The sequence below is a fragment of the Gymnodraco acuticeps genome, unplaced genomic scaffold (genome assembly GCF_902827175.1).
Source record: "Gymnodraco acuticeps unplaced genomic scaffold, fGymAcu1.1, whole genome shotgun sequence".
Lineage (NCBI taxonomy): Eukaryota > Metazoa > Chordata > Actinopteri > Perciformes > Bathydraconidae > Gymnodraco > Gymnodraco acuticeps.
Window position 1 is genome coordinate 2,962,581 of NW_022991286.1, and position 12,662 is coordinate 2,975,242.

Genomic DNA, 12,662 nt, shown 5'->3' on the forward strand with positions numbered 1-12,662 from the left:
ATTTGTTAACAAGGTTTAGATTAGGACACACTACTAGACTGAACAAAACACTCAGTTTAGTAGGAAAATCTCCACCAGGATTATGTGAACACTGCCAGGTTGAGGAAACAGTATGTCACTCTGTATTGTGGCAAATACAGACAAGAAAGAGAAACTCTAAAGACAGAAATCAGGAAGCTTGGAGTGGAACAACCAAAATGTCAGATACATATTATACATTGGGTCTATTATATTATTAAAGACAAACAGAGTCAACAAAGACTATTTTAATTGTATTTATTTATTTTTGGGGGGTAGATAATTCTGGTCCACACTCCAATACAGCAGGTGGCGGTCATGCACCTTTAATGCTGGTTGCCACCCGCCATAAAACCGTAAAAAGAAGCAGTTATTTAAGATGTAAGATTTAAGTGCCTGCTGACACTGACAGCAGACACTGAACACTGCAGACAGTGGCCGTTTCTCAATCGCGAGTACACATGCTGCAGAGCAACTATTTCAAGTATACTACGTCATAGAGTGGCATTTAACATGCATTTAAACAGTCCTTCGGCGCCACTCGATGACGTAGTATACTTGAAATAGTTGCTCTGCAGCAGTTTTACTTGTTATTGAGAAACGGCCAGGATGTATCACAACTAACGTAAGTATATAAACGTGACCTTACAGTTTGTTGATGGTGCTCATTTAGCCACTGTGCTAACACTACGGCTCTCTGTCTGCTGGATTGTGTGCTAGCTTTCTATCTGCGCAATGTGTACATGCAGCAGCTCTGTGTAGCTAGCCAATGCAATGATAGCTAGCTAACAGCTCAGGGGCCTCATTTATAAAGGGATATACGCTCAAAAAATGGCGTACGCCAGTTTCTACGCAATGTTTGCGATTTATAAAATACTAACTTGACGGGAAAACGTGCGGTCCTCCACGCAAACTCTAACCCATGCGTACGCACTAAGCACAACAACGGGAGAGACGAGAAACTGCAACACCGCGTTGGCAGAAGGAAGAATGGAGAGAAATGTGTGGAAATAATACCATAAATAAAATGTTACCTCATATATGAAGAATTCATTTTCAAACATTGATTAAAGCCAATCTTAAAATGATTAAACAAACGCCTGTTTGAGACTCCTCAGTGCACACAAAAACATAACTTGGAGAAATAAATAAATACGGATATGTTATTTAAAACCACCTCGAATATGTTGTGTAAATGCAGTGGTTCTCAAACTTTTTCTGTCATTTTTTCTCCAAAGGGGGGCTTTGGAGAAGAAAAAAAAGTCGGGCCCCCCCAACACAAATAGTCAGGTTCAGTGGCGGCGCCAGAGATTTCTTTTGGGGGTGCTGTGGGGTAGCTTGACGTTTCATAGAGGGTGCTCAAACATTTAGGGTTTCCCATTAATGTACCGGTCGCTCAGTGGAATTTTCTACTGCAACACTCCCCACGCATATATACAGTGTAGGCCTACCCGCGACTGTCACAATGAAGGCTCGATAATCAGCTCACGGCATATACTGTAGTTAAAGTGCTATTTTTACAGGTGGTGTGTGGACCTCACATAGGGGGGTCCGGGGGAAAGCTCCCCCGGGAAGATTTATTTTTAAATATTGAAGTTAAAAGCATCAATCTGGTGCACTTTGAGAGCATAATGAAGAGATCTATGGATACCTCTCTCAACACCCATATGAAACAGAACTGTTGACAGATTTACTTTTTCTTTATGGATATTTTACAAATCACCCTTTTAAACGTTATTTTTTTTTACTGTCATATAGTATTTCATACCTGTTTTTCATTTATTCTCTTATTTTTTTATAACTATAATGATCATATAAACGTGTGCCTCGGAAATAATTGTTTACATTAATGGTAACCAAAACATTTGAGACCCACTGAGATAACACTGAGAGAGTCCTTTAGCTCACTGAGCCTCTCAGTCTGACAGGAGAGGACTCTCCTCCACTTTGTTGTTGAAAAAACTCCTTATATCTGTTAGCGTAGCTCGCTAGCACCAGAAGCTAACAACAACGATCTCCAGTACCGGTGCGCTCTCTGGTGGATATAGGGTTGCTGCGGGGGGGGTTGAGACGCACAGGCTGCAGTGGAGACGCTGCGCACAGCTGATCGACAACTGTCTGGGACACAAACCACCAAATACAAAAACATAATTCAGATCCAGTCGTCATGACTCCACTCCGGAGGGATTCCCCGATCATTTCTTACAGTTTCTCATCAAGGGGGTGTCTCCTGTCCCCGGTACAAACACACTGCCTGAGGAAGGCTATGTGTATTATTTTTGTCATTAACCTTTTTCGGACCACTTATTTATTTATTTTGGTGACGATCCGACCTCCATGCTGCTACTCTGGTTCAAATGGCATCCACCAAACAATGTGATTTATCTCGACCTCCCCAAAATAACCAAAATCTGACACGGTGTGAGATGTCTTTTTTAGCTGTTCTGTCGTCATTTCCTGCGATCTTCTTCATAAAGTCAGTCAGAATGAATGAATGAATGGGCGTTTCTTTGACTATTTATAGGCAAATATGGGCGTTACGTGAAGCCCGCAAAAGCTGCACCGCATTTCGAGTCGGTTGTGATTTATAAAGGGAAACCGGCATAGGAAGTGCTGTACGCACTTTCCTCGCCGGTACGCAATGTTTGGTGAATCGGAAAATGTCTGTAGGCCTACCTATTTTTTGGATTTCTACTACTCCCTTTATAAATCACAATCGACTCGAAATTCACGTAACGCCCATATTTGCCTATAAATAGTCAAAGAAACGCCCATTCATTCATTCTGACTGACTTTATGAAGAAGATCGCAGGAAATGACGACAGAACAGCTAAAAAAGACATCTCACACCGTGTCAGATTTGGGTTATTTTGGGGAGGTCGAGACAAATCACATTGTTTGGTGGATGCAGTTTGAACCGGAGTAGCAGCATGGAGGTCGGATCGTCACCAAAATAAATAAATAAGTGGTCCGAAAAAAGTTAATGACAAAATACACATACTTCCTCAGGCAGTGTGTTTGTACCGGGGACAGGAGACCCCCCCATGATGAGCAACTGTAAGAAGGTATCGGGGGATCCCTGCGGAGTGGAGTCAATTAATGTTTATTTTTGTATTTGGTGGTTTGTGTTCCAGTTATCAGCTGTGCGCAGCGTCTCCACCGCAGCAACTCTATATCCACCTGTTAAAGGAAATAAAACTAATGTGTTGTGTTATATCAGCTGCCAAATCTACCAAATATATGATGTTCTTAGTTTCCATACCTCCTGTGTTTTATGAACGACTTATCAAGTCTTAGCAAACGGCATAAAACACGATTAAACATGATAGTATATAAAACCATGCTCGTATCTACAACCTATAGAAATGCAAAACAGCGTCAGTTTAGACGTAATTCTGTCCTCCTGTTTACCGCATCATTTATGAGAAAACATTTCATAACATTAACACAACATATTCGAGATGGTTTTAAATAACATATCCGTATTTATTTATTTCTCCAAGTTATGTTTTTGTGTGCACTGAGGAGTCGCAAACAGGCGTTTGTTTAATCAATGTTTGAAAATGAATTCTTCATACATGATAAATGAGAGGTAACATTTTATTTATGGTATTATTTTTCACATATTTCTCTCCATTCTTCCTTCTGCCAACGGTGTCGCAGTTTCTCGTCTCTCCCGTTGTTGTGCTTAGTGCGTACGCATGGGTTAGAGTTTGCGTGGAGGACCGCACGTTTTCCCGTCAAGTTAGTATTTTATAAATCGCAAACATTGCGTGGAAACTGCGGTACGCCATTTTTTTGAGCGTATACCCCTTTATAAATGAGGCCCCAGGTCATTTAAAGGAGACCTATCATGCTATATTTGAATAATATATTGTAGGGCCATACCTATAAGGTATATGTATACGTTTTTTTCCCTTCAAAATACCAAACAGGGGCCTCATTGATGATTGGTGGTGCTTTTTACAGCGCTACGGCTTCCACAGATGACATTTTTGTATGTATTTGTTGTCAAAGCATTTAAGATATTCATTGCTATCGGGATGTTAAGAGCATTCCATGGAATATAACAAAGTGTTTCTGAAGTGAATTACATACCCCACCTTTAACTGAACTCCCACTAAATGAATAAACTAAAATATCACAACGGTATTTTATAATTCTATGAAATTGCTATACAGTCCACTTTTGGTCAACAACTTTGATTGCAGATAAGAAAATATTATCCAAAATTAAAGAAAGTAATAATGTATATAATATTTAATTGCAAACTTTCAGGAAATTCATGATGCATGTTTACATCCTGAAATAAAAATGTATGTCATGATTTTTATTTTGTTCTGTTCCAAATGCAACGGACATAAAGGGAAGCATATTGAATACAGAGTTGGTCAAATCAGTTCCAATATGCAGAAAGTCTATACCTAGGGTAAAACAAATGTCACCATTTGTATCCACAGTAACTTAACCAAAGGAGGGACAATGCTACCTTTAGTTGGAGCGGAGCTGAAACCGGTGCAGCTGTACCGACACCTCCTCCGGTGCTGCAGGCAGTTACCCACAGAAGCCATGCAGAAGCATTACCGGCACGCCATCAGACAGGTGAGGACGCCATGTGCAGCTACTGCTTTCAAGATACATGCTTTTGAAATGTTCTTGTACATTATAGTCAAGTTGCCAGCTGAGAGTCCTGTAATGAACCTGGAAATGTCGAGTACACCAAAGTTTAACATTAGGCAAATTGAGGTGCCGAGTCCATTGCTTACATTTTCAATATTAAGAATTGCGGTTTTAACCAGAAAATACCAATATTTTAACTCTGTGGGCTGATTTTTACAACATTCTTTGGTCGATTTGGAAGATTTAGTGGACTCTGGTTCATTTGAATTGGACAGATTGCCTATTTATTTGAAGATGATAATTATTAGAGATAATAATTGTCATTTTCTTCTCTCTAATTCCAATGGTTCGATACTACTAATGGTAGTCAGAATCAGCCCACCGAGAGTAGAAATATGGCCACTTTCTGGTTATAACTGCCATTTTCAAACCAGATAATGTCAGAAATGGATTCAGCATCCTCCATAACCCCCAAAACCACTCATTTTATAACCATTGTCCACATTGGATATAATGCCATTCATTTAAATGAAGGCAACTTATGCTGATTGTGCAAATTGCCCAACATATGCAAGTAAGCATCTGTCAGTTTCTATGTGCTGGGGACCCCGACTATACATTTCCAGGTTCACTATACTGGCAACTAGACCATTACATTACATGTCATTTAGCTGACCATTTTAACCTAGCCAACTGGCATACGCTTCCATACTGTAGACCAGTGATATTCATCCACTGTGTCGTAGCACACCAGTGCTCCGTGAGAGATCGTCAGGTGAGCTGTGGGAAATGTTCAAACTTCACTGAATTGGCCCAAATAAATGTTATTTAGTTGCTTCAAATAATTTGCCATTGTTGAGCGTCTGTGCCTGCAACGTCCTGGACAAACTTCTCACCCAGATGAAGATCATAGTATGAGTGGTGGTCTAAAGAAAGTAAAAACGGTGAGCTTGATGCAACAACCGTCACTTTAAAACAAAAAACACGGACTAAAAAACACAAAGGTGTCTGAGAGAGCTCTTGCCGAATTGAGAGACTTGTCATTAAATGTCATTATATACACACACACACACACACACGCCTTATTATGCTACAATGTGTCATTTTGTAACTTTTTATGTTGTTGGTTTATAAACATTCAAACTAGTGGCTGAGCTGCCAATATAGATGCACATATAAACTTTTAAAAAATCTGTACTGCCCATAAACATGGTACACAGGTTTGCTATATCTGACATCTGAAACTGTCCAAGGTGTTTATTGTCAGTCCTAAAGTCAGAGACACTCATCCAAAATCCTGAGTTGCTGCTTTCTTAGCCAAAAGTAAAATAATGATGAACAGATATTAAGATAGCTATTAGTGATTGCCGTGAATGTTTTCTTGTCAGTATAAGCTACCAAACATTGTGCTGTGATCCGGAAACGCATCACTATAGCAAGGTCCCCGCAACGGCTGCAAAGGCACAACAACAGTGTAGTTCAACCAGGAAATCTGTTGTGATGGTTGTTCACAACAAACGCCACAACTTGAATGCTAAAGAAAAGTTTGTGTTGTATTTTATTGCTCAGGGCGTTTAATCGGCACACTGTTCGAGTTCATATAAATGATCCCAGTGAGTTTCACATTTTCAATTATTCCGACGCTACACGAATGCACACTTTGCGAGCTACAAAAGTAGAAAATGAATTCATGTATTCATTCTGTGATTCAGATTCCCTCCATACATGCTCTTTAAAGTCAAAAATGGTACCAGTAGTTGACAGACACATGTGCCAAAAGTCCTTAAGGCTGCCACAAAGAATACTATTTATTGTCAATTAATTTGGCGACTGTTTTCTTGATTAATTGATCATTTATAAAAACTACTATTCTGATCTTGTTTTCTGTAAACAATCAAAGTGAAACATATTTCTGAACCTTGCTGTAAACACTACATGAGGAAGAAGACCTGTTCTCCATAATATACCATTCTCTCATTATATTGAATTCTTCTAGTTATTGACACATCCTTAAACCTGTTAAGTGTGGTTTTCCTAGCCTGGAAAGATGAAGCCCTTTCTGCTTAATGCTTCCTCATTGTGAGCATCAAAGCACTTCATCATCCTGGTTTTTGGTTTTCCAGGGTTACACCAGTCACGCAGATGAAGACGACCAGGAGAGGGTACAAATGATCGTCCAAAGAGCTGTCGTAGATGCCGACTGGATTCTTACAAAAGTAAGAATAAAGGCCTTTTGAATTTCAAAATAAAGTACAAATACTGTAAACACACTTTCATTTTTAATTCTCGTTTTCATTTGCAGTATTCCAAGAACAAATGAGGCTCAAAAACCATGACTATGTCCCGGGGGGTTTCACGTCGTAGAGATGGAGACATTTTTCTGAGTCTTGAGTTGATATTGTGTCAACAGCCATGATAATGCAACATCTGTACTGTATGGAAAGATATCAATATTCTTCATCAATAAAGGTATAAATACTATTTATGGAGTGAAATGACTATCATGTATTTATTTTTCAATAAAATACATTCTAAACTATAGCTTAGTTGTCTTATTTATGGAGTGGACATTTGACATGAACTGACACTTAATGAGCAGATAGTGCAATATGGGTAAATACAAAGGAATTCATTGAGCTGAAATAATACATTAATATGAAAGTTTAATGAAGCTTAGCGCAAGTTCAATCAGGAAGACCATCTTTATATCCTGTCATTCACATATTTCCATCTTACTACGCTCACCCCTCAGAGCCAACGGAAGTTCACAATGCTTGATCGTCACGTAATTCACGTAGGCTCGGTTCCAGGAAGTTCTTGGCGGTTTAAAAAAAAAACAAATCTGCTGATATTTGAGGATTAGTGTAAACAGCTAGCTTATCTGCCTTGTTAACATATTTAAGGCTAATTCTACCTCGGTTAGAGAACGTGTTTATTGCTTTGAACCCAAAAAAAAAGAAGGTAGTGTGTTCTTAAACGGATCCAAGTCTCAAAAATAGCTCTCTTCCTTATTGTGTAATATTTAACTTCATCCATCCCGCAAAACAAATTATTCCTTTTTCTCTAATTCCACAATGTTGGATGAAACGACATTAACCCTCTGGATTCTACAGATATGTTCTTGATTATTTTAGAAGACTCCAATCACCTTTTAAAATGTACTCGTTATAAAATGGCACCCCATGTATTACATATCAAGAAATGTAAGTCACTCACCTTAGAGCGCTGTGTGATGAGATAATTAGCTCTAAAGCTGAACATTGACACCTGATTTTTGGAAATCTTCAAAACAGATTTACGCGAGTCATCCAAATGTTTTGGTGGTTTATCAAAGTCTTAGGTTAAAAAAAAAGTAGTGTAATATAAAGACCAATTCATGTCTAAAATGAAACTTATAAAAATGTATCACTCTACTTTCACCAAAGCAGGACCTGAGATACATTAGGACTGATTAATGCCTTCATATTACATACACAAGATTCATGTGATGTGTACAAATACAAATTGAGCATTAGAACTTTTTTTAACCAACAATTTATTCTAGATGTAAAAAAACACTGCAAAAATTGATGCAATACATCAGAACTTTATTCTCAACTATTTATAAAAACACTCATTCCGATTCAGTCCTCATGCCATGCCTCAAAGCAGTTGCGGTCCAGTAAGAGACAAAGGGCCACATCACACTGCTTGCACTTCCAAGGTGTGTCTTTTCTCATGCCTTGGCTGTGGCAGTGTTCGCATCTCCTGCGTCCTGTGGTGGCCTTTCGGCTGATGCCTGATGCCTTGACATCAGCAATGCACACAGGAAGATGAGATGCAGGTCCCCGGGCAGGCGGTGTATGGAGAGGCTTGCCACAGAGCTCAGCACTCAGCTCCCCCATGAATGCTCTGCGTGTCATGGGCTTTTTCTTTTGTGACAGACAGATTTCCTTGTACAAAATGTAGCTGTTTGTAGTGGCAATGTCCAGGAAATGATAAAATATGCTCCTGTACCAGCGCATGGTTTTGTGCTTTGCAGAGTAGTGGTGTATAAGCTGATCTGACAGATGAACTCCACCCATGTGTTTGTTGTACTCGGTAACAGGTGTGGGACAGGGGGTCTCTACTTGGGTCCAGGAGCCATCCCTCTGCTTCTGCTTTCTCTGCACAGTGTTGCCAGAGTATGCTTCATGGATGGTGGAGCAGACGGATACTTCCCTGTTGTCCATCCATTTGACAAATACCAGGGGGCCCTCCCTGATCCATCTTAGGGAGCCTCTTTTGGATTTTGCTGTTAGAGCGTTAGTCTGTGTCCTTGGGCAGTCTTTGCAGTTCTCTCTGTAGGTCCCACAGGCACCGAACTTTAGGGCATGGAGAGCCGTGAACAGCTTCGGGCTGGTGTAAAAATTGTCCATGTAAATATGGTAACCTGTCCCAAGGTAACCTGCATGCACCAGCGACATTACCACATCATACGACAGGCCATGTCCGGAGCAGATGTCGCTTTTGCCGGTGTAAACGGAAAAGTCTACTGTGTAGCCATTCTTCGAGTCGGTTAAGGCGAACAGCTTGAATCCCCACTTAGTAGGTTTGGCCTTCATGTACAGGGTAATTACAGTCTTGGCCTTGGAGTCAAGCTTCCTCTCATCCACAGCCAGGTATTTATGGGGATGGTAATAGGACATACACGCAGTCTTGATGCTGTCCATGAGGGGTTTCAATCGGAACAGTCTGTCATGATCAGGTGTGCCCTTTTTGCTGTCGTTCTGGACATCCTCACCAGGGTCGCTGAGATGCAGGTTCCAGGATATTGTCCTGTATCTGTCACGTGACATGACCTGTGCTGGCAGAGGCACTGACAAAAAATGATCCTGCCTCCAGTAATCCAATACTGTGTCCAGTTTCAGCAGGGCCATGTATAGAAGCAGCCCCATGTATTTATAAAAATCATCTACAGTCAAATCAATCCATTTGTATTTTTTCCCATTTCCCATCTGCTTTGCAGCTTGTTTGTTTGTGTTGATACAAATTGTCTGTACTGTTTGTGCACTGAAAAAAAGTTTGAACAGGTCAAAGGGTTTGTATTTCCATCTGGAGCTGAGCTGTGGCCCGGGTGTGCGAGCAGGTTTGAAACTGGGGACAGGGGGTGCAGTGTCGGGGTCTTTGTCTGTCTTCCAAGACAGTGGCGATGGCTGCTGTGTAGGTGGGGATGATGGTACATGGGCTGCTATTGGCTGTGTGGGAAGTACGTGTTCTCTACGAGTCCTCTTTGCTGGTCCTTGATCTACGGTCAATCTTGACATGGTGGCAGGCACCGATTGAGGTTCTGGCTGCTGTGAATCCTCCCTGTAAAACAAATTCAAATGTAGGACAATAATTACTACTAGTTCATTGATCTCTCTCTCTTTCATCTGAACAGAACAGTATGGTAAAAACAATCACAGGCACACGTAAATATATCTATGACAAAGTCTCATCTGTACAGAACAGTATGATACAAAATATAGATGGCAAAAACATGTCTATATGCACTGTAAATGTCTCCGTTGTAGGACGAATAAAGGATTATCTTAGTCATCTACACATGTAACCTCATTTTTACACACCAAAATAACTTTTACACAGAGTACAAGTTGACTAATGGTGAGGTTTTTGGTCGCAAGAAAAAGTTCATTTTCACGGTATATCTCACAAATGGCAAGTGCACTATTACTGTTGTATTTACACTTACCCATCTTCAAATGGATCCTTGTTGTCCCAGTATTCTTCTTCTTCCGAAGAGTCAAAGCCTTCAGGTTCTGATTCGCCATCATCTTCACTACTGCTAGCCAAAAGTATCTCTAGCTCAGCGGCAACAGTGGTTTTAGCCATGTTTCTGTCTCCTCTCTCTTCCACACACAGACAAACTGATGGGAGACACGTGTGTTAAATGTTTTTCTTGGTGGGTTTAGTGATTTCATGAGTGTCCATTGGTCATTTCAGACGACATGGCTGCCAGCCGAGATTTCCTTGACGGACACACGAATCCACCAATCCCACACAGTGTAACACAAAGTCAAGCTGCTATTGGCTGCTGTGAGTTGGGTAAAGTCTCACAAGAGGTACCGCGGGAAAGCTACAGTTCCAGCGATTCCTGGGTTATCGGAATCATACTCCCTATAATCGAAAATATACGATTAAATACGTAAAATAGTATGTTGCTAACTGTATCCGGTAGCCTAATCTGTTAGCGTCCCCTAAATCTACTAATTTAGTGGGGGATAATCCACTAACATGCATTAATGCACATGTTCATTGGATTCAGATGTGCTGATATTATCCAATCTAAATCTTTACACGTCTTACCTGTAAAAGTTCATCACAAACGGTCTATTATGCTGCAACTCTACTGCGCTGCTAGTATTTGCTGCTAACTTCCGGGAACTATTGAGAGGCTCCGCGACCGGAACAGAGATGACGCAACTCTGACCCCTCCCAATCAGCGATCGGGGGCGTTCACTCCCCAGCTAAACCTATCCCTTCGTCTCTATTCCTACAAGCAAATCATAGCGCATTTTCAAACAGGCAAAGTCCCTCCCCTTCCGGGGACCTCATGGGACCTTATTTCGGAAAAAGTATGTATTGAAGTCAATGGAGAGACAAAACTTATCTTTCGATCCCGTTTGAATTATGCCACGAATTACACATATGATGTTTTTCAATCTTAAACAAATCATTTCCATGTCAAAAAACTCTCAGTTTGTCATAAAACTATTGAAATATAAGACTATGAAAAATACGCAACTAGAAAGACTACAAATCCCAGAATCCCGGTCCCGCATGGCTCCGGTCCCCGGTCCGCTGGCTCTTACGGAACCAACTAACTCCACTTGTAGTGATTTTCACCTCTTTAATACTTTTCGCCTCATTCTGAAAGAAAGAAGTGAAATGTGCTTACGTGACAGCCGTCTTGGTGTGTGGTGCAGACAGGAGATGTAGTTCATTGAGCGGTTTAACACAAAAAAAAGTGTTACTTCACCGTTTTACGACACATTTTTTGCAAAATTATCTTTTAAATTGTCAAACATCATATGTGTAATTCGTGGCATAATTAAAACGGGATCGAAAGATAATCTTTATCTCGCCATTGGCTTCTTACTTCATACTTTTCCCGAAATAAGGTCCCATGGAGGTCCACCGGAAAGGCAGGGACTTCGCCTCTCATTCACATTCATCTGTGTATTCTTGGCAATACATATATTGTTACATCAAAACATGTCTCTCCTGATTGAATGTATATATAGTCATTTCGCTGCAGGCAATGTAGTTGCAGTACAACTTTAACCATGTAAGGCCCACTGTTGTAATTTTACAACATTACTCTGCTATCCTAAAAAAGTCAGCAAATGTATTTTTTTTAAAGACTACATTTACATAGTCAACAGGTCATTTTGTTCAGCCTCACAATGCTATTGGGTAGTAAATGTGTTTATAGGTCCTGCCCTCTGGAGCATACACTCACACAAATTCCGAATCTTCAAACGAGCAACATGTCTTTGTTTTATTGGACTGGATTTGTCAGATTCAAGTAAGAATTGATTTGGTGATTATTACAATGTATAGAACATGTACATATTTAGTTATTGTGGAATACATTCATCGAATTTGTTCACATATGGAAATAAAACACTAATAGAAATATAATGTCGTTGATAATTCACAATAACTAAGTTCTAAATGTGTCCTCTGTTAAGATTTTGAATTAAGACCAGAATTGAATAAATGAATACATTATTTCTGATAAAAGTATGTAACTGTAGCAATATTTTAAACTACTTGTATCTTATCAGTTAATTAGTTACAAAATTACATTTAACTCTGGTTCTGGTAGAAACAGTTTCTGAAATGTGTTGGGACACTTGGATGGATCCCTTTTAGTATGATAATCAGCCTGTTATCATGAGCCAGACAGCATTGTGTGACTTGTTGAACTGGTTTACCTGCATGTATGGGTGTAGGTATTCCTTTTATTATGATAATAGGCTAAGCCAGGTAGTATTGTG

At 40.0% G+C, this 12,662-nt stretch overlaps 2 protein-coding genes across 2 annotated transcripts; one reads left to right on the plus strand and one right to left on the minus strand.

The window, feature by feature from the left end:
* Window positions 1–564: 564 nt before the first annotated feature.
* Window positions 565–7,179, plus strand: lyrm9 (LYR motif containing 9). The gene is made up of 4 exons (XM_034240008.1): window positions 565–643; window positions 4,479–4,620; window positions 6,762–6,854; window positions 6,941–7,179. Exons 2-4 carry the CDS (start codon window positions 4,501–4,503, stop codon window positions 6,956–6,958), a joined length of 231 nt encoding a protein of 76 aa, XP_034095899.1. The 5' UTR covers window positions 565–643; window positions 4,479–4,500; the 3' UTR covers window positions 6,959–7,179.
* A 977-nt stretch (window positions 7,180–8,156) lies between these two features.
* On the minus strand, window positions 8,157–11,417 carry LOC117562174 (piggyBac transposable element-derived protein 4-like). The gene is made up of 3 exons (XM_034240007.1): window positions 10,966–11,417; window positions 10,352–10,526; window positions 8,157–9,966 (listed from the first exon to the last, which is right to left on the minus strand). Exons 2-3 carry the CDS (start codon window positions 10,489–10,491, stop codon window positions 8,262–8,264), a joined length of 1,845 nt encoding a protein of 614 aa, XP_034095898.1. The 5' UTR covers window positions 10,492–10,526; window positions 10,966–11,417; the 3' UTR covers window positions 8,157–8,261.
* Window positions 11,418–12,662: the final 1,245 nt, after the last annotated feature.

Coding starts and splice junctions, on each gene's coding strand:
- lyrm9 (XM_034240008.1), top strand. CDS start 4,501: ATGCTACCTTTAGTTGGAGCGGAGCTGAAACCGGTGCAGCTGTACCGA. Junction 4,621..6,761: donor ACCGGCACGCCATCAGACAG/GTGAGGACGCCA, acceptor TTGGTTTTCCAG/GGTTACACCAGTCACGCAGA.
- LOC117562174 (XM_034240007.1), bottom strand. CDS start 10,491: ATGGCTAAAACCACTGTTGCCGCTGAGCTAGAGATACTTTTGGCTAGC. Junction 9,967..10,351: donor AAGGATCCATTTGAAGATGG/GTAAGTGTAAAT, acceptor TTTGTTTTACAG/GGAGGATTCACAGCAGCCAG.